The sequence below is a fragment of the Erythrolamprus reginae genome, chromosome 6, assembly GCF_031021105.1.
Source record: "Erythrolamprus reginae isolate rEryReg1 chromosome 6, rEryReg1.hap1, whole genome shotgun sequence".
In the NCBI taxonomy this organism is placed as follows: Eukaryota; Metazoa; Chordata; class Lepidosauria; order Squamata; family Dipsadidae; genus Erythrolamprus; species Erythrolamprus reginae.
In genome coordinates this window covers 82066959-82093393 of record NC_091955.1, presented here as the reverse complement: position 1 = coordinate 82093393, position 26435 = coordinate 82066959, and the positions used below count along the sequence as shown (strand labels likewise).

The 26435-nt window shown below is 42.4% G+C and overlaps 1 protein-coding gene across 1 annotated transcript in view; it reads right to left on the bottom strand.

Annotated features, from left to right (window-relative positions):
- Positions 1-708: 708 nt before the first annotated feature.
- IQSEC3 (IQ motif and Sec7 domain ArfGEF 3) overlaps positions 709-26435 on the bottom strand; it is a 75523-nt gene continuing 49796 nt past the window's right edge. Inside the window, exons 6-12 of the mRNA XM_070756446.1 lie at positions 25640-25765; positions 18362-18461; positions 12838-12999; positions 7302-7394; positions 4675-4718; positions 4512-4591; positions 709-772 (exon numbers count right to left, since the gene is read on the bottom strand). Of these exons, the coding sequence (XP_070612547.1) occupies positions 4517-4591; positions 4675-4718; positions 7302-7394; positions 12838-12999; positions 18362-18461; positions 25640-25765 (600 nt within the window). The 3' untranslated portion in view covers positions 709-772; positions 4512-4516. The remainder of the gene's footprint in view (positions 773-4511; positions 4592-4674; positions 4719-7301; positions 7395-12837; positions 13000-18361; positions 18462-25639; positions 25766-26435) is intronic.

Here is a 26435-nt window from a genome sequence, read left to right as displayed (position 1 = left end):
TACAAAGGGAAAAATCTTCGGAAGAGCTCAGTTTCTACATAGGGCTCCTTCGCAATAGAATCAGTTTAGAAGAGGTAATAAAGAACGAAAGATTTTGTGTGTTTTTATCACAATCCGTAACCACCTTCTTCTTCTTCTTCTTCTTCTTCTTCTTCTTCTTCTTCTTCTTCTTCTTTCTCTTCCTCCTCTTCCTCCTCCTCCTTCCTCTTCCTCCCCACGCACACACTCTCTCATTTTACTAAAAAATAAATTTACAAACTAGATTATTTTCTGAAGACAGAAACGAGTCCCAGGCTAGGTCTGTGCTGTTTGGTCTACCGCTCGGTAGGGCTGCTACACTAGACTGCGTGAGCCGCTGGAGCATCTGCGTCTGTGAAGCAAGGAACTGGGGGGGCAGGTCTGGTGCGGGTGGTTGTAGGGGGGGCGGCGGGGGCGGGAGCGGGGGCTGGTGGGTGACTTTCACCGGGGTCCCTTGGAGCCCGCTGCCTCGACAGTGCAAGGGCGTCGAGTTGCAGGAGTCGGAGGACACGTAGCGCGTCAAAGTCTGGTTGAGGGCCGGCTCCATCCGAGCGAGGCAAGGCTTGTCCAAGACTATAACTTTGACAATCTGCTGACACTGTACAAGGGTCCCCGCCGAGGCAGGGTAAGAAGGTGCCAATGCTGCCTCCAGCTTTTCTCGTGCAACATTAGGATGTGTGCTGGGCTCCGCTCCACTCTCGAGCCCCGGGAGAGAGTTGTGCTGGTACGTTTGAAGCCTGTTGTGAATTGACACCTAGTTTAGAAACAGTCAGAGAAGCATTAAACGTTACAAGACTTTTTTCCCAGCTGATTCTGCGGGCTGCCGCCCTTCACCCGCCCCCACCGCCAGGTTTGTCTGCAAAAGCCGCAGCCCAGCTTAAGCGTTGCTAACAAAATCTCCCACCCAACCCACCCACTGCTTTGACCTCTCATCCCCCCGGCTCCCACAAGCACACTTTCCCCGGGCTTCGTTCTTAAGCCTCATGACAGCGAAGGCAGCAATGCTATATCCACAGACAGCACAACCTCAACCATTTAGGGAGAGTCAATGCAAGTGGCACCCAGAGAGAGTGGGATTAAAAACACACATTTGCCGTAATATAATTAATTTATTAATAAAAATTTATTAGATTTATATGCCGCCCCTCTCTGTAGGTTTGGAGCGGCTAATATACGCAGAAGGCATGAGCCCAATGCAGGGGTGGGCTACTGCCTGGATGGGGGGAACGCAGTGGGGTAGCAAAAATGGAGCTCCACCCCAGAGCACCCAATTTGCACTGAAAGATATTGAAAGAAAATGCAGGGCGTCCTTTTAATCCCGGCCATCTTGATAGCCCTTCACTGGCCCAATGCCTTTCGTGTGATCAAAAAACCCCCATCTTGTTATTCAGAGTTTTAAATGTTCGCTTCGATATACGCTATTCAAAAAAATAAAGGGAACCCTTAAACAACGGAATGTTAATGGGGAAGTCAGATTCACCTAACCGTGTCGCTAATAACTACAATGATTCACTTAACAGTGGCGAATATGGGTCAAAATTCACTTAACAACTTCCTTGCATAGCAACAGGAACTTGGAGCTCAATTGGGGGTCATATGTCGAGAACTACCTGTATTCTATATACACTGCTCAAAAAAAAATAAAGGGAACACTTCAACAACACAATATAACTCCAAGTAATCAACTTCTGTGAAATCAAACTGTCCACTTAGGAAGCAACACTGATTGACAATAAGTTTCGCATGCTGTTGTGCACATTCAACTTTGTACAGAACAAAGTATTCAATGAGAATATTTCATTCATTCAGATCTAGGATGTGTTCTTGGAGTGTTCCCTTTATTTTTTGGAGCAGTATATATATTTTTGCGTGCCCCTATTTGCCTTTTGCTCAGAAGAAATGCAACTGGGAATAAAGTCTTTCTAAATTCTGCTTAATGCGGGCATATTTTCAGATAAGCTGTGCTTTATGAACTGGAGTGCTCAGAAGCTCTTACATCATCTTGCAGTCCATAGGCTAACAAGGCAGTAAGAAGAAAGGATAATTGAGGTTGTACTTCTTTGTGTGGGGGGGTGGGCAGGCAGGAGATGAGATTTGCTGACATTCAAGGAAAGATTTGAGCTCCTCCTAGCTCGCGTCTTTCCGAGGAGGAAAAGTGGCACACATGATTCACTTACTCTGTTTACAAAAAAAAAAGGAAAAGGGGGAAATAAAAACAATAAAAGCCAAGCACAAATTGGAAATCTTTCAGCAAACTTGCAGCTTGCTCTGATCCACTCAATGGTTGGCAAGTGAAAGGAAATGATTTTTTTAAAAAAATCTGGCCCCAAAAGGAGAAAAAAATAAAAGTACCCATCCAGCTTGTACAATGATTTAAAAGAAATCTGATGAAATGGCAGCAGATCAGGTCAATCTCAGAGGGGGGGGGGGGAATGGAGATGTTTGTTTCTGCTGAGGAGGGGAGGAAGAAGTATCTTCAGCGAGAGAAACCCCACCCCCCTTAAAAAAACTCCTTAAGTTCATTTTGTAAACATCAACTAAGATGAACCGGAGTTCCCTAAGGGGAGCCTATAGATAAAAGTTATGAAAAAGAGTTTCAAAGAAGCACAGCTACCCAGGAGATTCGGGAGAGAAAGGGTCAACAAGGAGTTGGAGAATGAGGTCCCTGTTGTGGAGTAGCGGGGGCAGACTGAGTCCCCTATCTGCCTAATTCTGGGATTCCAACCAGGACAAAGCTTCACAAACAACTTCCTTGGCATCCTGAAGTGAAGATCTCTCCTAAAAGAGGTGGTCTGTTTTGACTCAGAATGGAGATGCCTGCTCCTGCAGGGCATTAGCAGCCGTGCTGCCGGAGTAATGAGATAGTTTTGATGAAGCACATTACGAGGAGCACTGCCGTAGCAACAAGTGGGCCCAGAGGGGCTGTTTTCTCAAAGGCTACAGAAGAGAAAGCGGGAGGGCACAACTTGGATAATAAAGGCCCCAAGCCAACTAATTATCAGGTGATGGAGCTTGGGGTGAGTTTAAGAGGTTGGTGGATAAATGAATTCTCTACCCCCTTAGAGAAATGGCAGGTAGCCGCCGTTGTGCCCAGGTACGCGGCTCCAGTAGGAAAATCCAGGATGCTTGCACAGCTGCATGACCTCGATGTGGCCCCATGAAACATTTGGCTTCTGTGCATGTACAGAGTGAGATTTTAGTGAATTATTTCCTTCGCGGAAGCAAAAATATCAACAAAAATCGCCAGAATGAAATTATGGCAATTTTTGCTGATATTTTTGCATCTGCGCATGCACTGAAGGAAAAAAACTCACAAGAACCTCACTCTCACGCGAGATGTGTGCCCTCGCCTGAGGTTTGGCTTGCTGAGCATGCGCAGAAGCCAAATCTTGTGCCAATGGGTACGCATGGTACCAATGGGCATACGCGCGACCAATGGTCATGTCCGCAACAGCCTCAAAGGGAACTCCAGTTGGAGGTAAGAAGAATGGCCCTTCCCTGCCTTAGAAGCAGTTCTGCCTCTACCTAGGATTGAACTCACAACCACCTGGTTGTGAAGCAAGAGCGCCACCAGGTTGGGGAACATCTGGTCTAATCTTTCAACTCCTCCCGCTCTCCCTGGAGCACCTCTCTTATGAAACCAGGTTGCAACACCTTGGTCTCTTCAGCCTTGAAAGACAGTGTTTAAGGGGTGACTTGATCGAAGTGTATAAAATCATGCATGGGATAGAAAAGGTGGATAGAGAAAAATTCTTTTCTCTATCATACAATACCAGGACGAGGAGGCACTCCCTAAAGCTCATAGATAAGAAAGCGAGGACAAATAAAGAGAAATATTTCTTCACCCAGAGGGTTCTTGGTTTATGGAATTCACTTCCAGAAGAGGTTGTGACAGCTGTCAGCCTTGATAGCTTCAAGGCAGGATTAGACAGATTCGTGGATGCCAAGTGTATCGGTAGTTATTGAAACGGATGTCCATGTGCCACCTCTATGTTGGTTGAGGCAGGCAGGATTCCCTTGAGTACCATTTGTTGGGGGTCAAGGGAAAGGGAGGGTCTTGCCTTCTCTTTCTACTCAAGATCCCCATGCACAATTGCTGGGCCACTGTGTGACACAGAATGCTGGACTCGATGGGCTTTGGCCTGATTCAGCATGGCTCTTCTTAGGTTCTTATTATGTTCTCCGTGAATCTTGCCCAGCCCGCCACCAACATAGCGCCATTGCCTTGGGCAGAAGAGCTTTGAGGGAAAGATCAAGTGATCCGTGAGGATCAGGGAGATTCCGCCACGCTAGTGATCTGCCTGGGGGTTCATCTCAGCTCTGTCTCTGATTTCTCCTGAAAGGGTTGCTGGGGGGCGGGGATGAGGGAGGGGCGGGTTAGTTTCCAGAGTTTGGCCGCTGGCTCCATGAAGGATGTGCTAACAGTTAGAGAAACGCTAACTGAAAAAAATAAAATGCTTTGAAGTTTAATCTGGATTTGAAAGTTGTATTACCCGTCCTAGCAGTAACTTTTTATTGTATCTCTGGAAATTGGTAAAATTGTCAGTCTGGCAGGGGAGGCATTGATTAAAACCTGAGAAAAGAAACAACAGAGAATGTAAGAAGGGCTGAACTGGGGGAGAATTACTTACCTCCACCGCTGCACATTCTACTTACCTCCACTGTATTGTCCGGGCCTTTCTCTCCTAAATCTTTTTTGCCTTTGAAAATAAAAGAGGACTTTCCTTCAGTGGTGCAACCTACTCTTTCTGCCATAAGTTAGGACAACTGTTGGTATTCTACACTGGGCCAGGCTCTTTGGGCTTCCTAAGCTTTCCTCCCTGCCCATCTTCAATCAATCTACATCACAGTCAAGGCAAGTCAGTTATTCTTAGCACCCCGGGCCAAAAAAAATCCCACAAATCCACTTTTCTGGCAGCAAAAAAATGCAAAAAATAAATTAATTCACCATCAGTTATTTGCGGTGTCTCGTCAGCATCATGAAACCTATGACACAGGTGTCTTCTTCTACTTACCAACACTTTCTTATTTATTTGGAGGTCATACCCAAACTTTCCACCTGGGAACAGGCTCCATTTGTGTCCTATGACAAGACCCCCATGAGATACGTTGAGCTATGATTGAGTAACTGGCTAGTTAGTTGTTGTGGTTAGCTCTGGCCCAGCTCCTGCCCCAAGGACTATGGATGTGGGGGAGACATCCACATGCCGCAGGCCTGTTTTGCTCCCGGTGTAATCTGATGATGAAGGCTCCTCTGACCAAGAAGACATGAGTGACAGGGAGGAGGAGAGTGTGGCAGACAGCTCAGAAGGAGATCAATTATCTAGCTCCTTCTTGGATTCGGAACAAGAGTTAATGATACAGCCATGCATGCGGAGAGCGATGCATAGGCAGCAACAACTGAGAGATTATTATCAAAGAAAATGAGGCCACCTGTGGTTGGGTGGGGCTGTGGTAATTAGTGAGGCTGCTATAAATAGCAGCCTGTGGGTTTGGCCATTGTGGAGGATTATCTGATCGTTGTGTTTCATGCCTGCCTTGCTGACTTCCACCTTTGTGTACTGATTTTTCCCTGGTTTGAAACTAAACCAGAGCAACGTGTGTTTCATTTTGTGAAAGAAGAAAGATTGTGAATTGCCTCACAGCTGCAAGCTAAGTATCTCAGAACTGATAAGGGACTTGTACAAATTACCAGTTTGTTTGGAGACTAGTGCTCTTTGCTATACAAAAAAAGTGCTTAGTTTATTTGGATTTTCGGTATAAAGAACATTGTTTTGAATTTTCAAACGTGTGTGTGTCTGAAATTTGTATCTGTGAATTTTCGGGAGGATTCTACCAGAGACCTCAACAGAACAGTTAGCAATTAGTCATTTTGTGAGCTTCCGAGATGAAAGGTTGAGTTCAACCTGGGTTTCTCCATTCTCAATCTTACATTTTAATCAATATTGGTTCGTTTAGGCCTGATCCCATATGTACTGCTTCTATCCTTCATTTTCTAGTCAAATATTAAAAGGAAAATTGCTTCCTAGAACTAAAAATATAATTTTGAGAGAGAAAAAAATAAAATATGTTGAGTTTAAAAAATAAAATATGTTGACCTTATCCAGGATGTAGATCAACTGGATATATATTAATTTAACTTTCAGTTCCCCTCCTCCAACTACAGTATACAGTATAATTTCCCTAATCTGCCTTTCCAAAAAGAATGATGGAATGATTGTTGAATCTATTTAAGAACCTTCATTCTTTTAGCAAAAAATAGAAAAAATAGTTTTATAATTTAATGACTATAGGGCAGCACTTACAGACTGGTGAAAAGTCCTTTGCTACAAACTAGTCCACCTAGCTTAATACAAGGTTTAATCCGTTTTGCTTCTTTCCTTCTCAGGGATGACCTAGTTTGGGGGACGTCAGCATTATGAAATCAGATGTAGACTTGCACATGTCTTGATAGCTCAAAGAATGAGCTTCAGTTGGCTATTCATTCAATTCTATCGTAGAAATCAGCATGAGATTTACAGCCTTGGCTGTTTTCCCCCAGATTAACAGGTAACCAAAAGGCGAGATAATAAGCTTTTAATTCTGATCTGGAAAATTCCCAATTGTGTATGTGTGTGGGGGGGGGGGGGGTGGCATGGCATATGGGATTGGTTCTTTGAGAAACAAATTTATTTCAAAATGACATCAGCTTGGGGACATTTAGAAACATAGAAACATAGAAGTCTGATGGCAGAAAAAGACCTCATGGTCCATCTAGTCTGCCCTTATACTATTTTCTGTATTTTATATTAGGATGGATATATGTTTATCCCAGGCATGTTTAAATTCAATTACTGTGGATTTATCTACCACGTCTGCTGGAAGTTTGTTCCAAGGATCTACTACTCTTTCAGTGAAATAATATTTTCTCACGTTGCTTTTGATCTTTCCCCCAACTAACTTCAGATTGTGTCCCCTTGTTCTTGGGTTCACTTTCCTATTAAAAACACTTCCCTCCTGGACCTTATTTAACCCATTAATATATTTAAATGTTTCGATCATGTCCCCCGTTTTCCTTCTGTCCTCCAGACTATACAGATTGAGTTCATTAAGTCTTTCCTGATACGTTTTATGCTTAAGACCTTCCACCATTCTTGTAGCCCGGATTCAAGGATAAAACCTGCTACGTTATTGGCCAAAGTTGCTTCATCCTTCCTTTTTCTATTATCTTACTTGTTGTTAGGAGGTGAGCAAAGGAGGACTGACTGTCGTTCTAGGTAGGAAGAACCTGGGAAATTTCTAACCTGCTGGAGATCCTTGCTTGAATTGCATTTCCATCTGAGCCCCATTGGTTTTTAAGGAAAGATTCTTTGCCCCATGCTGTTTCTCCAGCTCCCCTAAGAAGACATGGGAATGGGGGAAGAGAGGAGGAAGGTACAGATATATAATGGAGAGAGAAAAAAAAAAGGAAGATGAAAACAAAAGAAAACAGAGCAATAAAAACAGAGGGACGTGACAAAGAAAAAAAGAGCAATCATGTTTGCTAGATATTGCAGGAGGAGAGTCATGTTAGTCTATGGTGGCAAGTAATCAGGAGGAATCTGCAGCACTTTTCCGCCGTTCCCGTTTTATTAAAAATCATAAGTTTTCACGAGCTGCAGCTCACTTCATCTAACACACAAAGCGGCTAAGATAATGTAGGTTTTAAATTTGGGTTGAGAGAAGCAGAAAAAAGAAAGGAAGAAGGGTGGTTAGAGAGACGCAGGACAGATAAGAGGCAGATTGTAAGTACCATTATTATCACCTAACTGTATGACCTGGTCTTCACCATTGACTCCTTAAACTCTGGTAACATAGAAACATAAAAACATAGAAGATTGACGGCAGAAAAGACCTCATGGTCCATCTAGTCTGCCCTTATACTATTTCCTGTATTTTATCTTACAATGGATATATGTTTATCCCAGGCATGTTTAAATTCAGTTACTGTGGATTTACCAACCACGTCTGCTGGAAGTTTGTTTCAAGGATCTACTACTCTTTCAGTAAAATAATATTTTCTCATGTTGCTTTTGATCTTTCTCCCAACTAACTTCAGATTGTGTCCCCTTGTTCTTGTGTTCACTTTCCTATTAAAAACACTTCCCTCCTGAACCTTATTTAACCCTTTAACATATTTAAATGTTTCGATCATGTCCCCCCTTTTCCTTCTGTCCTCCAGACTATACAGATTGAGTTCATTAAGTCTTTCCTGATATGTTTTATGCTTAAGACCTTCCACCATTCTTGTAGCCCATCTTTGGACCCGTTCAATTTTGTCAATATCTTTTTGTAGGTGAGGTCTCCAGAACTGAACACAGTATTCCAAATGTGGTCTCACCAGCGCTCTATCTAAGGGGATCACAATCTCCCTCTTCCTGCTTGTTATACCTCTAGCTATGCAGCCAAGCATCCTACTTGCTTTTCCTACCGCCCGACCACACTGCTCACCCATTTTGAGACTGTCAGAAATCACTACCCCTAAAACAACACATACTTGAGTATCACAGCATGAACATTCAAGTCATATGCCAAATAACAACAACATCAACAACAAAGTCATCAACAGAGTTGGAAGGGACCTTGGAGGTCTTCTAGTCCAAGCCCTGCTTAGGCAAGAAACCCTACACTACTTCAGACAAATGCTTGTCCAACATCTTAAAAACTTCCAGTGTTAGACATTCACAACTTCTGGAGACAGGTTGTTCCACTGATTAATTGTTCCAATTGTCAAGAAATTTCTCCTTAGTTCTAAATTATTTCTCTCCTTGTTTAGTTCCCACCCATTGCTTCTTGTTCTACCATCAAGTGCTTTGGAGAATAGGTTGACTCCTCCTTCTTTGTGGCAACTCCTGAGATTCTCCTTGCCGACCTAGAATAATGCTTTACTTGAGATTCACTTATGACATTTTCACTACACGGACCTATAGGAAAAGAATTTCTCATCAAATTTTATCAAAGCTTCAACAACTTCCAGTTCACCATCAACTTTAGCAGCAGTTCACTTGAAGAACAAGCCCATTTCCTTGATGTCCTGGTAAAAATAAAGAATGGATATATAAACATCCCATCCCATTCTTCCACCTCTTACAATACTAGACAACACAGTATCAACAATTAGAGACCTTCAAATTTCTAGGTTCTATCATATCTCAAGATCTAAAATGGACACCTAATATCAAAAATGTCATAAAAAAAAGCATAACAAAGAATGTTCTTTCTGTGTCAACTCAGGAAGCTCAAACTGCCCAAGGAGCTGCTGATATAATTCTACAGAGGAATTACTGTATTATTATATGCACCTCCATAACTGTCTGGTTTAGTTCTGCAACTCAACAACCCAGACACAGACTTCAGAGGATAATCAGAACTGCAGAAAAAACAATTGCTGCCAATCTGCCTTCCACGGAGGACCTGTATACTGCACGAGTAAAAAAGAGGGCAGGGAAAATATTTACAGACCCTTCACATCCTGGACATAAATTGTTTCAACTCCAAACCCTTCCAATGGTGCACACCAAACAATACCACACCAACACAACTAGATGCAAAAATAGTTTTTCCCTAAAATCCATCACTCTGCTAAACAAATAATCCCTCAACAATGTCAAACTATTCACTGTCTGTATTATATTACTATTAATCTTCTCATCATTCCTATCGCCCATCTCCTCCCACTTATGATTTATGACTGTAACTTTGTTGTTTGCATCCTTACAATTTATATTGTGTGTTTCCTAATGTGATTTGATTGCTTATTTGTACCCTATAACTAAGTGTTGTATCTTATACATTATTGGTGAATGTGTCCTTTTTTAAAATGTACATTAGGAGCATATGCACTGTTGTGGTTAGCTCTGGCCCTGCTCCTGCCCCAAGGACTGTGGATATGGGGGAGACATCCACGTGCTGCAGGCCTGTTTTGCCCCCGGTGGAATCTGCTGATGAAGGCTCCTCTGACCAAGAAGACATGAGTGACAGGGAGGAGGAGAGTGTGGCAGACAGCTCAGAAGGAGATCAATTATCTAGCTCCTCCTTGGATTCAGAACAAGAGTTAATGATACAGCCACGCATGAGGAGAGCGATGCATAGGCAAAAACAACTGAGAGATTATTATCAAAGAAAATGAGGCCACCTGTGGTTGGGTGGGGCTGTGGTAATTAGTGAGGCTGCTATAAAGAGCAGCCTGTGGGTTTGGCCATTGTGGAGGATTATCTGATCGTTGTGTTTCATGACTGCTTTACTGATTTTGACCTTTTGTGTGCTGATTTTTCCCCGCTTTGAAACTAAACCAGAGCAAAGTGTGTTTCACTTTGTGAAAAAAGGACTGTGAATTGCTTCACAGCTGCAAGATAAGTATCACAGAACTGATAAGGGACTTGTACAAATTACCAGTTTGTTTGGAGACGAGTGCTCTTTGCTATACCAAAAGAGGGCTTGGTTTAAGTGAATTTTCATTATAAAGAACATTGTTTTGAATTTTCAAACGTGTATGTGTCTGAAATTTGTACCTATGAATTTTTGGGAGGATTCCACCAGAGAGCCCGACAGAACATGCACCAAGAAAAATTCCTTGTGTTTGGTGCTTGCGCCAATGGAGCTACATGCACTTGCCCACCACTCACAAAGAACCATACCCTCTTCCTACTAGCTGGTCCACAAAGCCGGAAAGGCTGGGCAACTCTGGTGTAGCAGGTCCAGACTTGCATACAAACCATCCAACCTGAAGCACTTTCTCATCAGTATTCAGAAACAAGAAGAAAATGATATTAGGATGGAAAGCAGGTGTTTGGCTCCATTTTCATTTCAGCAGCACTAGTATCACAGGCTCCAAAACACTTCACCTATAAGGTTAAAGGCGCCTTCACTGGCTCCATCTCCAGTGCCATCATCTGCCAGCAATGTCCCTTTGGATTCTGTACATCTCAGACAAACTTTGCGCAAGAGAATTAATGGACACAAGTTTGACATCAGCTCTCAAGACAAGGACAAAGCAATATCAGAGCATTTCAGCCCCCCGGGATAATTCATTGCAGAATTCAAACTAGCCATTTTGGGTGTGTGTGAAAAGAAACTTTAACAGCACCATTGGGAGAAGATGCTGCTGGACTCATTTTGTTGGAGATTTTTGTTGAAATCTCCAACAAAAGATTTCAAGCCATCTCAGAAGGTCTCAACAAAACACAATAGGGTTTTTTAGCACAATTGTTAATTGGCAGAGTATTTATAACATGCATCTGCATAACCAATCTGTCTTTCCTTCTTTCTTCTCTTCCCCCCTCCCCAGTTTAAATTCTCCATCAGCCTAGCCACTCCGGACATCTGTTGAAGTGAGTTGCAACTCATGAAAAGTTTTTATTAAAACTTGCTGGTTGAAAAAAGTGCTAGCAGGCACCTTTTTGACACCGTGACTAGGAACGAGGAAGCTATAGTCTACCAGAGTGAGAAAGCACCCAGTTGGGAAAGATAGAAAATATACCACCCGAGTGAATGTACGGGCGGGCGGGCGCGCGCACACACACAAATACAAATGAAAGTTTGGCCCGCTCCTACTTGTGCTTTGACAAACATCAAGAATTCTAAGAAAGCTATCTCCATTTTAGATTAGGATATCACAAATGGAGTAGGTTGGGTAAAAGACCAGGGATCAGGGCAATGACAAAGATTTCCGCCCCTGGATTGGGTGTGTGCTCCTTGAGCCAAAAAACAGGGGATGACAAACTCAGAAGTGTTACTTCTCTGAATTTGCAAATATTTGTTTCCATGATGCAATTTGAGTCTGCAAATTTTGCTTTACCCCACTGTGAATAACTGTAGCCATATCTAGAGAGCCCTTCCACTGAATGGATGCAACAGTATATGGGGAAGGAATATTTTTGTGTATGGGAGGTGAAATATTATTCTGTAAGTAATGAAAAAAGAAGAACTTGCAGGATTGTGCAATTAATTAGCAGTCACATTAGGAGCACATAATCCATATAGCATTCCAAAATGATGCCACATTTTCTGATACATATAAGTCCTGGATATTATTGTATCGGCATACTGGATTCATATGAACTAATCCAGCATACATTTGTTCTCAAATATTCTCATCCATCTTACCCATTTCCCAAACCAAGGAAGTAATTTATTTACTGGTTCCATGTGATATTATTGATAGGAACATAGGAACATTGTTTCTCTGGCAAACTCAATGATTCTGTACCTTACGTTTGCCTGTGTACCACATTAGGTCATAATAAGGGTTGGATCTGGTTTAACATGGTGTTCGAATTCATCCCCTGTGATTCGTAAAGGATGGTTTACAATTTAGCATTGTGTATTAATCACAATTAAAACAAATAACAGATTAGACAAAAGTTTGAACTTAGGATGTGGACTCAGTAACTTGTAATTACTTTTTTGTTTATAGTGGGGAAAGAAATTACCCCAGATAATAATGTTCCTATATTCCTATATTTATTATGAAGAGAAAAGAGAGAGAGAGAGAGGAGAGAGGAAAAAGGAGAAAGGAGAGAAGAGAGGAGAGGAGAAAGAGGAGAGAGAAGAGAGAGGAGAGAAGAGAGGCTTAGAAATTACAATGAATACTTTTAACCATGCATATCTGCGGTTGAATGAATACAATTTAACAATGACTTTTCTGCCTTCCTGGAAATGTTCCCCCCAGCCCATTTTTTTTTAAAAAAAATTTGAAATGGCATTTCTATCAATGATAAGCATAAAAATACAGAAGACACGGACATATGTACATACAGACAGAATGACTGCATGGAGTCTGGAACACGTTGGGAGTCTTACATTCAATTCGAATCTGTTCTAGCTCCATCACCTCTGCTATTGATTCTTTGAGGTCCTCCACAAACTTTTGCATTTCTTCAGCATTCAGGGCACAAAAATGAAGCACCTGTTTCTTCTCTGAGCCTGAAACTGGAATCACCAAAGTGATACCATGGGGATAGTCTATGAAAAAGAAGAGGGGGGGGGCACAGACCTCTGAAAATATTAGTATTGGCTTCATATATTTTTTTAAAAAAATGAAACATCTGGGAGGTGTTGTGGTTAGCTCTGGCCCAGCTCCTGCCCCAAGGAATGTGCAGGTGGATGTGGGGGAAACAGCCACATGCCGCAGGCCTGTTTTGCGCCCGATGGAATCTGCCGACGAAGCCTCCTCTGACCAAGGAAGCGTGAGTGACAGGGAAGAGGGGAGTTTGGCAGATAGCCCAGGAGGAGATCAATCATCTGTATCATCCCTGGATTCTGAACAAGAATTAATGGCACATCCACGCATGCGTAGAGTGATGCATAGGAGACAACAACTGAAGGATTATTACAAGAGAAAATGAGGCCACCTGTGGTTGGGTGGGGCTGCTGTAATTAGTGCTACAGATAAAAGCGCAGCCTGGTGTTTTAGCCTCATGGCAGTTTATGTGATTCATTGTTTTGTCAAGATCGTGGTTTTTGTGCTGTTCAAGATTGTGTGTGGACTCTCTGGACTTTAGAATTGGACTCAATTTCCCAGTTATTGGGTGAGCAATTGAATTACATTTAACCTGTGCCTTGTGTGTATCAGAAAATCCCTTTGACATTTAAAAAGGGAGCTGTTTCTGTTTTTCTGTTTATAAAAACTTTTGGGTTTTCCTTTTATCGTGTGGTGTGTGTCTTTTTGGACTAAATACTCTGTAATTACGGGCTAAATACCCTGTAATTAATCGACTCTCCACCTGAGCATTAATGGACAACCCAGGCTCAGCCTCTGTCCTCTTTCAACATGCGCAGGAAGCAAAATCTTGCGAGGGGACGCGCATGCGCAGAAGCAAAAAATCACCGAAATCCCAGGTGCGCGCATGTGTCCTCTCACAAGATTTTGCTTCCTGAGCATGTGCAGAAGCAAAATCCCATTGGGACACACCCGCCAGTCAACCAGAGCTGTGCGTGCATTGCCGTTTTTCCTACCGATGCGCAGTGTGGCCCATACTAGTAAGGAACCCAATATTGCTTACAGGCCACAACAAGGCACAAATCCCAGTGGCCGATTAGGTCCCGCAGAGTTGGCCTTCTCCAGGTCCCGTCAACTAAGCAATGTCGTCTGGCGGGGGCCAGGGGAAGAGCCTTCTCTGTGGTGGCCCCAGCCCTCTGGAATCAACTCCCCCCAGAGATCAGAACTGCCCCCACCCTCCTTGCCTTTCGTAAGTTGTGGAAAACTCACTTGTGCTGCCAGGCATGGGGAAATTGACACCTCCCCTAACTACTTGGTTTAGGTATGGTTTGATTGGGTTGTGTGATTATTTTATTATAAGGGTTTTTAAATTGTGTTTTAAACATTGTATTTGTACATTGTGTATGGTTGTTGTGAGGCGCCTCGAGTTTTCGGAGAGGGGCGGCATACAAATCTAATAAATTATTATTATTATTATTATTATTATTATTATTACTACTATTACTACTATTATTACTATTATTACTATTATTACTATTATTACTATTATTACTATTATTACTATTATTACTATTATTACTATTATTACTATTATTACTATTATTATTACTATTATTACTATTATTACTATTATTATTATTATTATTATTATTATTATTATTATTATTATTATTATTATTTAACAAGTTTAGTTTCCTAATCTGGTTTACCTTGAAAGGATAACATAATCATAATCACCTAAAGCTGTCCCATTTTAATATGTTATATGAATGCAGTCACCAGAATTTTTTTAATCCAACCTGTTATTTCTGTTATCTCCTTGCAAAATATCCTTGTCGTTTCTCGATAGAAAGGCAGATCCTAGGCAATATCTCTGCTGTGACCTGAAAAAGCCATTGCCAGAGTAAACAATGCTAGATAATTCATTTGCCCTAGATTAAAGGCAAGTTGTCTTTTGCATCCTCCAGTTAATATGATCGTAAGCACATTTAATGGGTATGTTAGATTCCCAGTTTTGTTTTAAAAAAATCAAGGATTTAAGGATCTTCTATAAATAGCAAAGAACAAAGAACCGAATTTGGATTTGGGGTGAAGGCATGGGCCCCGTGTCTATAACAAGACACTTTTGCAGCAAGTATACAATGTGATTTAAAGAAAAGAAAAGGAATGTTGCCTTGCAGATCTTTTTTGCACTTAACCTAAAACATAGAGACAGATGTGGCCTCATTTATGCCAAACAACTTCTGAGAAACAGCTTTTGTTCCGGAACTCTTGCACGTTCTGTGATTTCAAATTACCTAGTTTGGGTCATCAGGTTCGGGAATCATTTGCCATGATTGGTACTCCGTTTGGGGGATGCCACTGTGCAACAAACTAATTCTTGCGACTCTATCCTTTCACTGCTTTCTGCTGTTTGCTGCAAGAATCAAATAAGTCCTGACACAGAGGTCTATGTTTGGAACCTGGATGTCTTTTTCATTAGAAACGGGAGCTGTGTGGTGTGAGGTTATGCAAGTGTGTGAACAAGGTGTGTGTGTTTGTGTGTGCACTTCCATCAGGGCAGCAGTATTAGGAAAGAGGATTCAAATATTATAATAGAAAACCCGTAACAGAAGAGATGACATTTTTGAGTCTTTGGTGTCCTCTGAGTTTCCATTGTTAACTTGCAGGCTTTTCACTACCAAAGTTTGCACTGTAATATCTTCAGTGCAAGCTTTCTTTCTTTCTTTCTTTCTTTCTTTCTTTCTTTCTTTCTTTCTTTCTTTCTTTTTTGCTTTCTTTCTTTCTTTCTTTATGAATAAATATTTATTTATTTATTTATTTATTTATTTATTTATTTATTCCTTCCTTCCTTCCTTCCTTCCTTCATTCATTCATTCATTCATTCAATTTTTATGCCACCCTTCTCCTTAGACTCAGGGCAGCTTACAACATGTTAGCAATAGCACCTTTTAACAGAGCCAGCCTATTGCCCCCACAATCCGGGTCCTCATTTTACCCACCTCGGAAGGATAGAAGGCTGAGTCAACCTTGAGCCGGTGATGAGATTTGAACCACTGACGTACAGATCTACAGTCAGCTTCAGTGGCCTGCAGTACTGCACTCTACCTACTGCGCCACCCCGCCTCTCATACAAGCATTACCTGTATTTCTCCATTGTTTATAACAGCATGATTTATTATAGATCAGCTACTTCTGCAACAGTTTGGCAGATCGAATCTCACCAGGCTCAATGTTGACTCAGCCTTCCACCTTTCCGAGGTCGGTAAAATGAGGACCCAAATTGTTGGGGGCAATAGGTTAATTTTTTAAACTGCTTACAGAGGCCCGTAAAGCACTGTGAAGTGGTATATCAGTCTAAGTGCTGTTGCTATTATCAGAGGAGAAGGAATTGAGCACCACCAACTTCTCTTGAGTTGATCTAAATATAGTCTTCTCCTTGTTGATTTCTCAACAAGGAATAGCAAGCTCCTAGCTCAGTGATGGCGAACCTTTTTTCCCTCGGGTGCCGAAAGAGTGTGAGTGTACACTACTGTGCATGTGTGAGTGCCCATACCCATAATTCAATGTCTGGGGAGGGTGAAAATGGCCTCCCCTGCTGCCCCAGAGTCCCACTGGCAGCCAGAAATGGTGGTCCCAGTACGCCTGTTTTTCACCCTCCCCAGGCTCCAGAGGTTTCCCTGGAGCCTGGGGTGGGCAAAAATGCCCTCTCCCAAGTCCTGAGGCACTTGGGAAGCCCAAAGTACCCTCCCAGAGCCTCAGTGCTGTTGTGGTTAGTTCTGGCCCAGCTCCTGCCCCAAGGAATGTGCAGGTGGATGTGGGGGAAACAGCCACATGCGGCAGAGCTGTTTTGCTCCCGATGGAATCTGCCGATGAAGCCTCCTCTGACCAAGGAAGTGTGAGTCACAGGGAAGAGGGGAGTTTGGCAGACAGCCCAGGAGGAGATCAATCATCTGTATCATCCTTGGATTCTGAACAAGAATTAATGACACATCCACGCATGCGTAGAGTGATGCATAGGAGACAACAACTGAAGGATTATTACAAGAGAAAATGAGGCCACCTGTGGTTGGGTGGGGCTGCTGTAATTAGTGGTACAGATAAAAGTGCAACCTGGTGTTTTAGCCTCATGGCAGTTTATCTGATTCATTGTATCATCAAGATCGTGGTTTTTGTGCTGTTCAAGATTGTGTGTGGACTCTCTGGATTTTAGAATTGGACTCAATTTCCCAGTTATTGGGTGAGAAATTGGATTTAATTTAACCTGTGCCTTGTGTGTACCAGAAAATCCCTTTGACATTTTAAAAGGGAGCTGTTTCTGTTTTTCTGTTTATAAAAACTTTTGGGTTTTCCTTTTATCGTGTGGTGTGTGTCTTCTTGGACTAATTACCCTGTAATTACAGGTGGTTGAAACACACCGGCAGAACAAGTGCAAGCCGAAAATCAGCTGGCCAGCTGCACATGAGCTAGGCTACTGATGGCGAATCTATGGCAGAGCCATATCTGCTGGCACGCAAGATGTTACCCTAGCTCAACTCCAACATGCATGTGTGTGCTGGCCAGTTGATTTTTGGCTTGCACAGAGGCTCTGGGTGGGTGTTTTTGGCTTCCAGAGAGCCTCCGGGAGGATGGGGGAGGGTGTTTTTACCTTCCCTCGGCTCCAGGGAAGCCTTTCCAGCTTCCAGAGGGCCTCCGGGGGCTGGGGGAAGCTGTTTTTGCACACCCCATGCATTGAATTATGGGTGTGGGCACTCGCACAGGCGTGATAGTGCATGCACACACTTTTTCAGCACCCGAGGGAAAAAAAGGTTTGCCATCACTGAGCTAGAGCAATGGCCCGCGTGCTAGCAAATATGGCTCTGTGTGCCACCTGTGGCACGCGTGCCATAGGTTTGCCATCACTGCCATAGACATTTGTTTCTCATGTTTCCCTAGGAACATAAAGTAGTATAACTACACTCCCTTCTCTTATTGTTTTTTCAGCAACAACCCTATGCATTCAGGTGGGCTGAAGAGAAGGAGTGGCCCAAAGTCACCATGGTAAGCTTGAATTAACACCGGGAGCTCCGCAGTCCAGATTCTAAATAATTTAATAATAATTAATAATAATTTATTAGATGTGTATGCCGCCCTTCCCCGAGGACTCGGGGAGGCTCACATCAATAATAACAATACAATACAAATCTAATGTTAAGAAAAAAAACTTAAGTTAAGAACCCAATGCTAACATTCTGGTTATGGTGAATGCTAACATTCACCATAACCAGAACACCATATTTGCTCTCCCGTCTTGAATTAGCCTGTTTCTATAACCCATGAAAGACGACACATTTATCCCCTCCAGTGCCATCAGGCAAGGAGCCAAGTAGACTGTGATAAACTTACATTCATTCTCAAACAGATGGAACTGCATTCCTAAGAGGCCGACTGACTTGCAAAATGTGTAGGTTGAAGAGCTTTTCTTCTTGGGGCAAAGCTTGAGAATCTGTTAAAGGACAGAGAGAGAGAGAGGGAGGGAGGGAGGGAGGGAGGAAGAAAGAGAAAGAAAGAAAGAGAGAGAGAGAGAGAGAAGAAAGAAAGAAAAAGAGAGAGTGAGAGAGAAAAGAAAGAAAGAGAAAAAAGAAAAGAGAAAGAGAGAGAAAGAAAGAAAGAAAAAAGAAAGACAGACAGAGAGAGAGAGAACAAAAAAAGAAAGAAAGAAAGAGAAAGAAAGAAACAGAGAGAGAGAAAGAAAAAAAAGAAAGAGAGAGAGAGAGAAGAAAGCAAGAAAAAGAGAGAGTGAGAGAGAAAAGAAAGAAAGAGAGAGAGAAAAAAAGAAGAGAAAGAGAGAGAGAAAGAAAGAAAAAAAGACAGAGAGAGAGAGAGAAAGAAAAAAGAAAGAGAAAGAAAGAAACAGAGAGAGAGAAAGAAAAAAGAAAGAGAAAGAAAGAAAGAAAAAAGAAAGAGAGAGCGAGAGAAAGAAAGAAAAAAGAAAGAAAGAGAAAGAAAGAAAGGAAGAAAGAAAGAAAGAAAGAAAGAAAGAAAGAAAATATGTATTTCAGAAAGATCAGCAAAGGACAACAGGAAAGTTTAAGGTCCAAATAACACCATTCAGCTACAGGGTGGTAGTCAAAATGTGATCCTAATAGGAATATGAGTGGTCACAGTGGTGTGAGGAATGGTGAAAGAAAAGAGTCTAAGCATAAACAGGTCTGACTCTACTTAGATTTTGAAGATCAACCAGGTCAGCTAAGTATTATCACATGCTGGGTGTAAATGAATTAAAATAGCCAATCAGTTCTGATTCTGCCTTTACTTTGATGGGACATTGGGGTGCACATCCAAATCTAAGATCAATGCAAATCCAGGGTCTTACATTGTGTACCCTTAGTGTAAGATGTTTAGGTGTGTCACTCTTCAAACCCCTTGTTGTAGCACAAGGCTGTCCAAACCTAGGCAACTTTAAGACTGCTGGACTGCAACTCCCAGACTAGCATAGCTGGCTGGGGAACTCTGGGACCTTCCCTGGAGCCGGGGGAAGGGTTAAAAAGCCCTCTCCCCTCCCCTCCCCAGAGGTTCTCTGGAAATCAAAAACGCCCTCCCAAAGTCTCTGTGTGAGCCAAAAATCAGCTGGCCGGCACACATATGCACGTTGGAGCTGAGCTAGGACAACGGCTTGCGTGCCAGCAGATATGGCTCTGCATGCCACCATCACTGATCTAAGGCTAAAGTTTAGGGTTTATGTGATAATACTACAGAGTCTGGTAGTGAGCTCCATGCATCAACTACTCGGTTACTAAAGTCGTATTTCCTGCAGTCGTGTTTGGAGCGGCTTACTTTAAGTTTGAATCTGTTGTGTGCTCGTGTGTTGTTGTGATCGAAGCTGACGTAGTCATTGACAGGCAGGACATTGTAGCAGATGATTTTATGGGCTATGCTTAGGTCGTGTTTAAGGTGACTAGTTCTAAGCTTTCTAAACCTTGGATTGTCTGGAAAATAGGACAACCCGCGTGGCGAATGATTGCAGTATATGAGAGTTCAAGAGTTAATCCCCTCATCCTTCCTTCTATCTGAGTTATATCATAGATACTAGTTCTTTTTTTAAAAAAAACCCCAACCCTGAAACATTCACACAGATGCGAATTGCGCAACGGCTTTATGTTCATCTTGCCTAGAAGAAATTGTTTAGCTTGCAGTCTTGTGGCTGAGAGTAGGGAAGTGAGTGAAAACCATGCTGAAGAGTAGACTTCTATGATCTCCTCCTGAGGGAGTCCTGTCAAATCACACTTGTCAATTGCTCGGGATGTTTCATCTCAGCAGTTTCCTTTCAAACGAAGGAGGGTGGATTCTCTACAGTCCCTTTTGCTGATGAAACCATCCAGTTTGGTAGTAAAGATGGTCTTTTCGGTGCTTGATCCATTTACTATTTCCTTACACTTTTGAGGACACAATGAGTGATGCATGAGGAATAGGTAGCATTTTGGTTTCCTGGGTTTGTTTCGACTACTGTAATGCTCTCTACATGGGGCTACCTTTGAAAAAACGTTCGGAAACTTCAGATCATGCAGAATGCAGCTGCGAGAGCAGTCATCGGCTTACCTAGGTATGCCCATGTTTCACCAACACTCCACAGTTTGCATTGGTTGCCGATCAGTTTCCGGTCACAATTCAAAGTGTTGGTTATGACCTATAAAGCCCTTCGTGGCATGGGACCAGAATATCTCCGAGACCGCCTTCTGCTGCACGAATCCCAGCGACCGATTAGGTCCCACAGAGTGGGCCTTCTCCGGGTCCCGTCAACTAAACAATGTCGGTTGGCGGGCCCCAGGGGAAGAGCCTTCTCTGTGGCGGCCCCGACTCTCTGGAACCAACTTCCCCCAGAGATTAGAACTGCCCCTACTCTCCTTGCCTTTCGTAAGCTCCTTAAAACCCACCTTTGTCGTCAGGCATGGGGGAACTGAGACATCTCCCCTGGGCTTATACAATTTATGCATGGTATGTTTGTATGTATGTTTGTTTAGTAAATGGGTTTTTTTAAATCAAACCATTTTTTTTAAAAAAATATCTTAAATTATATTTGGATTTGTTATAAATGGTTTTTATTCTGTTGTGAGCCACCCCGAGTCTGCAGAGAGGGGTGGCATACAAATCTAAATAATAAATAAATAAATAATAAATATATCAACAGCTGGCGTGGTATGTTTAAGGTCTTAGCTTTAGGTATCAGTGTCCTGCTACTACCCCCTCAGATTCTAAACCTGTAGGCACTTATCATCCCACTCTCCAAAGACTTCTTAATTGGGTGGTAATTAATCTGCTCAGACAAGATGCTTTCTCCCTAATGGGCACAAACGTGACTATTCTCGGTCAACAAACTTGCAACTTCCAATGTACAGTAGTAGCTGAATTTTTTTCCCAGCCATCAGAATATGGGAATTGATATAAACCGTATCTGGGAATACCCAATTCTCAAATTTCATTAGGAAAACAAACAAACCAGCTCAGCAGTAATTATAGATTGGCCATAATATGTGAACAACTCATTAGAAACACCATTAGGCTCCCTGAAGCAGGGAGTGTTATAAACAGAAATTCAGTATCTCTGGCTTAGACTGTGCTGTACAACAAATGTGTAGCTTCATCTAGTATGCCATCAAAGATAATTGAGGACAGATCCAAGTGCCAAGTTTGTCAATCTGATGCTGATGTAGGTTGGTGTTTCCCACTTCTTAATAGAAGCATAGAAACATAGAAGATTGACAGCAGAAATAGTCTTAATGGTCCATCTAGTCTGCCCTTATGCTATTTCCTGTATTTTATCTTAGGATGGATATATGTTTGTCCCAGGCATGTTTAAATTCAGTGACTATGGATTTACCAACCACATCTGTTCCAAGCATCTACTACTTTTTCGGTAAAATAATATTTTCTCATGTTGCTTCTGATCTTTTCCCCAACTAACCTCAAATTGTGCACCATTGTTCTTGGGTTCACTTTCCTATTAAAAAAAACCTTCCCTCCTGAACCTTATTTAACCCTTTAACATATTTAAATGTTTCGATCATGTCCCCCCCCTTTCCCTTCTGTCCTCCAGACTATACAGATTGAGTTCATTAAGTCTTTCCTGATAAGTTTTATGCTTAAGACCGTCCACCATTTTTGTAGCCTGTCTTTGGACCTGTTCAAATTTGTCAATGAGGTCTTTTTGTAAGGTGAGGTCTTAAATCTTAAATCTATTCATCTTCACTCATTCTTCAGTATTCATATTTGGGGAGATTTATATAGCGTCCTACCGGCTCACAGTGACTCTAGGAGGTTTAAAAGCAGCAAAAACACAGTATAGAAAATTTAAAAAAATAAAGAAAACAATTCCCCACCCAGCCCCACTGGTGACTCTACACACCGTCAAATGAGCCATCTGGGATACACCAACATCCAATAGAATCCAGGGTGCATGGACTAAGTTAAATGCTTTCCACCAGGCTGTGATGCAAAAGAAAGCTGCCTAATCCTCACTCACTCACAAAGCCTACAAATCTTGTTCTCCTTATTTAGCATGCACAGAGCCCTTCAAAGAAAGAACTTTGTAGATTACTCCAGTTTGGTTGTCTTCCCTCACCTTAAAGTGTCACCAATCAACAATCCACTCATGTATGATGGTGCCTTGGGCTGTGGAGGAGTGAGTTTTGACAAGTCACTGATGGAGGAAATTAACCATTTATCATGATTTGGTCTACGTTTGCACATTTTTTCATGGCTAGGTTGAATAATCCTGTCTGAACAAAAACAATAGACTGCTAAACAAATAATTCCCCCAACACTGTCAAACTATTGACTAAGTCTGCACTACTATTAATCTTCTCGTCATTCCCATCAACCATCTCCTCCCACTAATGACTGTATGACTTAACTTTGTTGTTTGTATCCTTAGAATTTATATTGACTGGTTGCTAATATGATTTGATTGCTTATATGTACCGGGACTATCATTAAGTGTTGTAACTTATGATTCTTGACGAACCTAGTTTTTCTTTTATATACACTGAGAATATGTGCACCAAGATGAATTCCTTGTGTGTCCATACACACTTGACCAATAAAATGCCACAAAAATAGGCTGTTCTGGCATGGATATATGGTTGCATGCAAGTTAAGAGAAACCCTACACGGGGATGATTATGTGAAATATTTGGCTCGCTTAGAGTGTAGCTGCAACACTTCAACAAGAGAGGAACTACTTGGAACATCACACCACATCTCAATCAACTTCACTGGCTGCCAAATGATGTTTGGCGTCAGTACAGACATGAAAGCACTGAGGTATTGTGTCATATAAAATATTAGGTGGCTGAAAACAATTGCATACTTGTCTGAATATGTGCGGGAAGTTACAGGGACTGGCCTCCTGAACCACTATATTGTATTTGTCAAACAAGTATAGAGTTATAGTTTGCATTAACATAAAAAAGTATGAAGAGGAGATAAAAGGGATAATAGGACAGATGGACAGGGCAGTAGGCACAATAGTGCACTTATCCACGCCCCTTACAGACCTCTTAGAAAAGGGGAGAGGTCAACAGTAGATAATTTAAGGTTGACAATTTTGGGGTTTGGGGAAGAAACAACAGAGCCAGGTAGTGAGTTCCAGGCATTGATCACTCTGTTTCTGAAGTCATATTTTCTACAGTCAAGTTTGGAGCGATTTACATTTAGTTTGTATCTACAGTGGTACCTCTACCTAAGAACACCTCTACCTACGAACCTTTCTAGATAAGAACCGGGTGTTCAAGATTTTTTTTTGCCTCTTCTCAAGAACCATTTTCCACTTACAAACCTGAGCCTCCGAAACTGTAACCGGAAAAGTGGGGGAGAAGCCTCTGTGGGACCGCTCTAGCAATCTCCTGGGAGGAAACAGGGCCGGAAAAGGAGGGGAGAAGCCTCTGTGGGGCCTCTCTAGCAATCTCCTGGGAGGAAACAGGGCCTCCACCCTCCCTGTGGTTTCCCCAATCGCACACATTATTTGCTTTTAAATTGATTCCTATGGGAAAAATTGCTTCTTCTTACAAACTTTTCTACTTAAGAATCTGGTCACGGAACTAATTAAGTTCGTAAGTAGAGGTACCACTGTATTATGTGCTCTTGTTATGTTGAAGTAGTCACTAACAGGAAGGACATTATGGTGTATGATCTTATCATCTTTCTCCTAGACCTAGATTCAATCCATGGGGCTTTGTCAGAGAGGGAGACATAATGTTCTTTCTGCAGTGCTAGCTTTTGACTCAGAATGTCAGCCTCTCTGCAGTATTCTTCATATCTTCATTGCATTGGCTGCCATCAGGAAACAGGGGTGGGGGGAGGCATTCGGGATTTGGGTGGGGGAAGCATGCTGGAGAGGAGCTCGTGAGAATTTTTATTTTGTATGAGAAAGAGAGAGAAAGGGGGGGGAGTTGCAGCCTGGCACAGATGCGCAGAGGAGACCTGTTTATCACCAACTCAAGGTTAACAGATGGTGCATTCCAGAACTACTCTGTTTCCCCGAAAATAAGTTACCCCCGAAAGTAAGACATAGGGGAGGTTTTCATAGAATTGCTTAATATAAGGCATCCCCTGAAAGTAAGACATAGGAGATGTTTCGTTTCGCAGCATTCCCGAATGGAACATATATAACATATATTTGAAGAAAGTGTAATTGTAGTACATGGAAATAATGGTACAGTAGTAGTAAGAAATTCTTGATAGGATTCGCAGTTTGTCTGGTTATGCTGGTTTGTGATGACAACTACTGTACAGTATATAATAAATGTTCTTTTTTTGTTGTTTAGCAATAAATGTAAATTCTTCTTCATTGAAATGACCTTTGGTCATTTGGGTTGGCAGGTTAGGGGCGGAAATTGGGTGGTGTTTAGCAACTGCGTGTTCTCCATTGGGCATCTTTGGGGATGATTGACAGGTTCTCTCCAAGGGCTCATGGTGCCTTTAGTTTGATCTGGGCAATTGGGGGGAACCTGCCTTTGGGTCCCGCCCATTTCTATCCCCTTGTAGGGGTTAGACGGCGAGACCTCCCACATGCAGATGCATGGCTGGGATCCAGGTGAGAGCGGGGCCCTTCACCTGGATCAGCATGGAGCTATGCCCATAAGTTGCCCCGGAAGTTTTTCTGATGTCATTTTCCACCCCGGAAGTAATCACCTCCTGAAAATAAGACGTAGCACATCTTTGGGAGCAAAAATTAATATAAGACGCTGTCTTATTTTCGGGGAAACAGGGTATGACATGCCGGCAAAGATGCACCCACCCGATGCTTATGGACATTTTGGACTGGGTGGACTGCCAAAACGGGGTGTTGGGGTCACTTTGTAATAGGTATCTTGCACGCCTTTTTCTTCAGACTTTGCTTTTCTTTCATTGCATTAACTTCTGATTTAGTAAAAGTGCATTTTGAGGTTGAAAATGGCGTTTTACTTTCCTAAATTCTGAGCGAAACAGAGCTGACATTAAGCAAAGTCTGAAGAAAAAGCCACGCAAGATTATATTTCTTTTTCGCGGCTAACATCCCTTTTTCTAGGGGGAGGTCTGAATGTCAGCCTTTGGAATCTCCTAAGAAGAGGTGTATTTAAAATCCAATTCCTAGGACAGAGGTCCTGTGAGCTTTTTCTAAACTGCACAAGTCAAAAATTCCCTCACCACCAGCAGGTCATTGAAGAGAAAAACTTCTCTCTGGTGGGCAGCGTGTTTCTGCACTTTGTTCACGTCTGTCACTTCGTAAAGGCGGCTGCAACAGACCAACCGGCGATGAGGCACGGACAGCACCTGCAAGAAAGAAGCCAAGTGGGAAGGTGCCCTCCATAACCACAACTGCAACACACATTTATGATCCCTTGCCGTTTTGGGCAACTTCATCGTCCCTAAAATGTATCATTTCATCATAAGATGTTCTGCTTGGATGTCTGTTGTTGTTTTAACCATTTAGTCATGTCCGGCCCTTGGTGGCTTCCTAGGCAAGTGCTCCCCATGCTATCCTGTCAAATGCATTCTTTCAATTGTAAGCTTGTACTAGATTTGTAAAGTTTGTAAAATGTGTCAAGTTTGTAAAATTGTGATAGAATTGCAAATTCTATTCCAGATTCTGCAATTGCAATCTTCTGGCATATCCCACTAGAAAGGGATGGACAAAGTAGAACCCCAAGAAAAAAATGAAGATTCAAAGAACATGGCTTAGAGTCAGACTATTTACAGGACTGTCTTTTGCCGCATGGCTCCCAGTGACTGATAAGGGCCCATAGGGTTGGCCTTCTCCAGGTATCATTGGCTAGATAATGTCAGTTGGTGGGGCCACATGGGAGGACCTTCCCTGTGGCGGCTCCAGCTCTCTAAAACCAACTACTCCCAGAGGCTTGTACTGCCCCCATCCTACTGACCTTCTTGAAAACCATTAAAATCTGGCTCTGCCAGCAGGCCTGGGGCCATTGAGTATGATTCC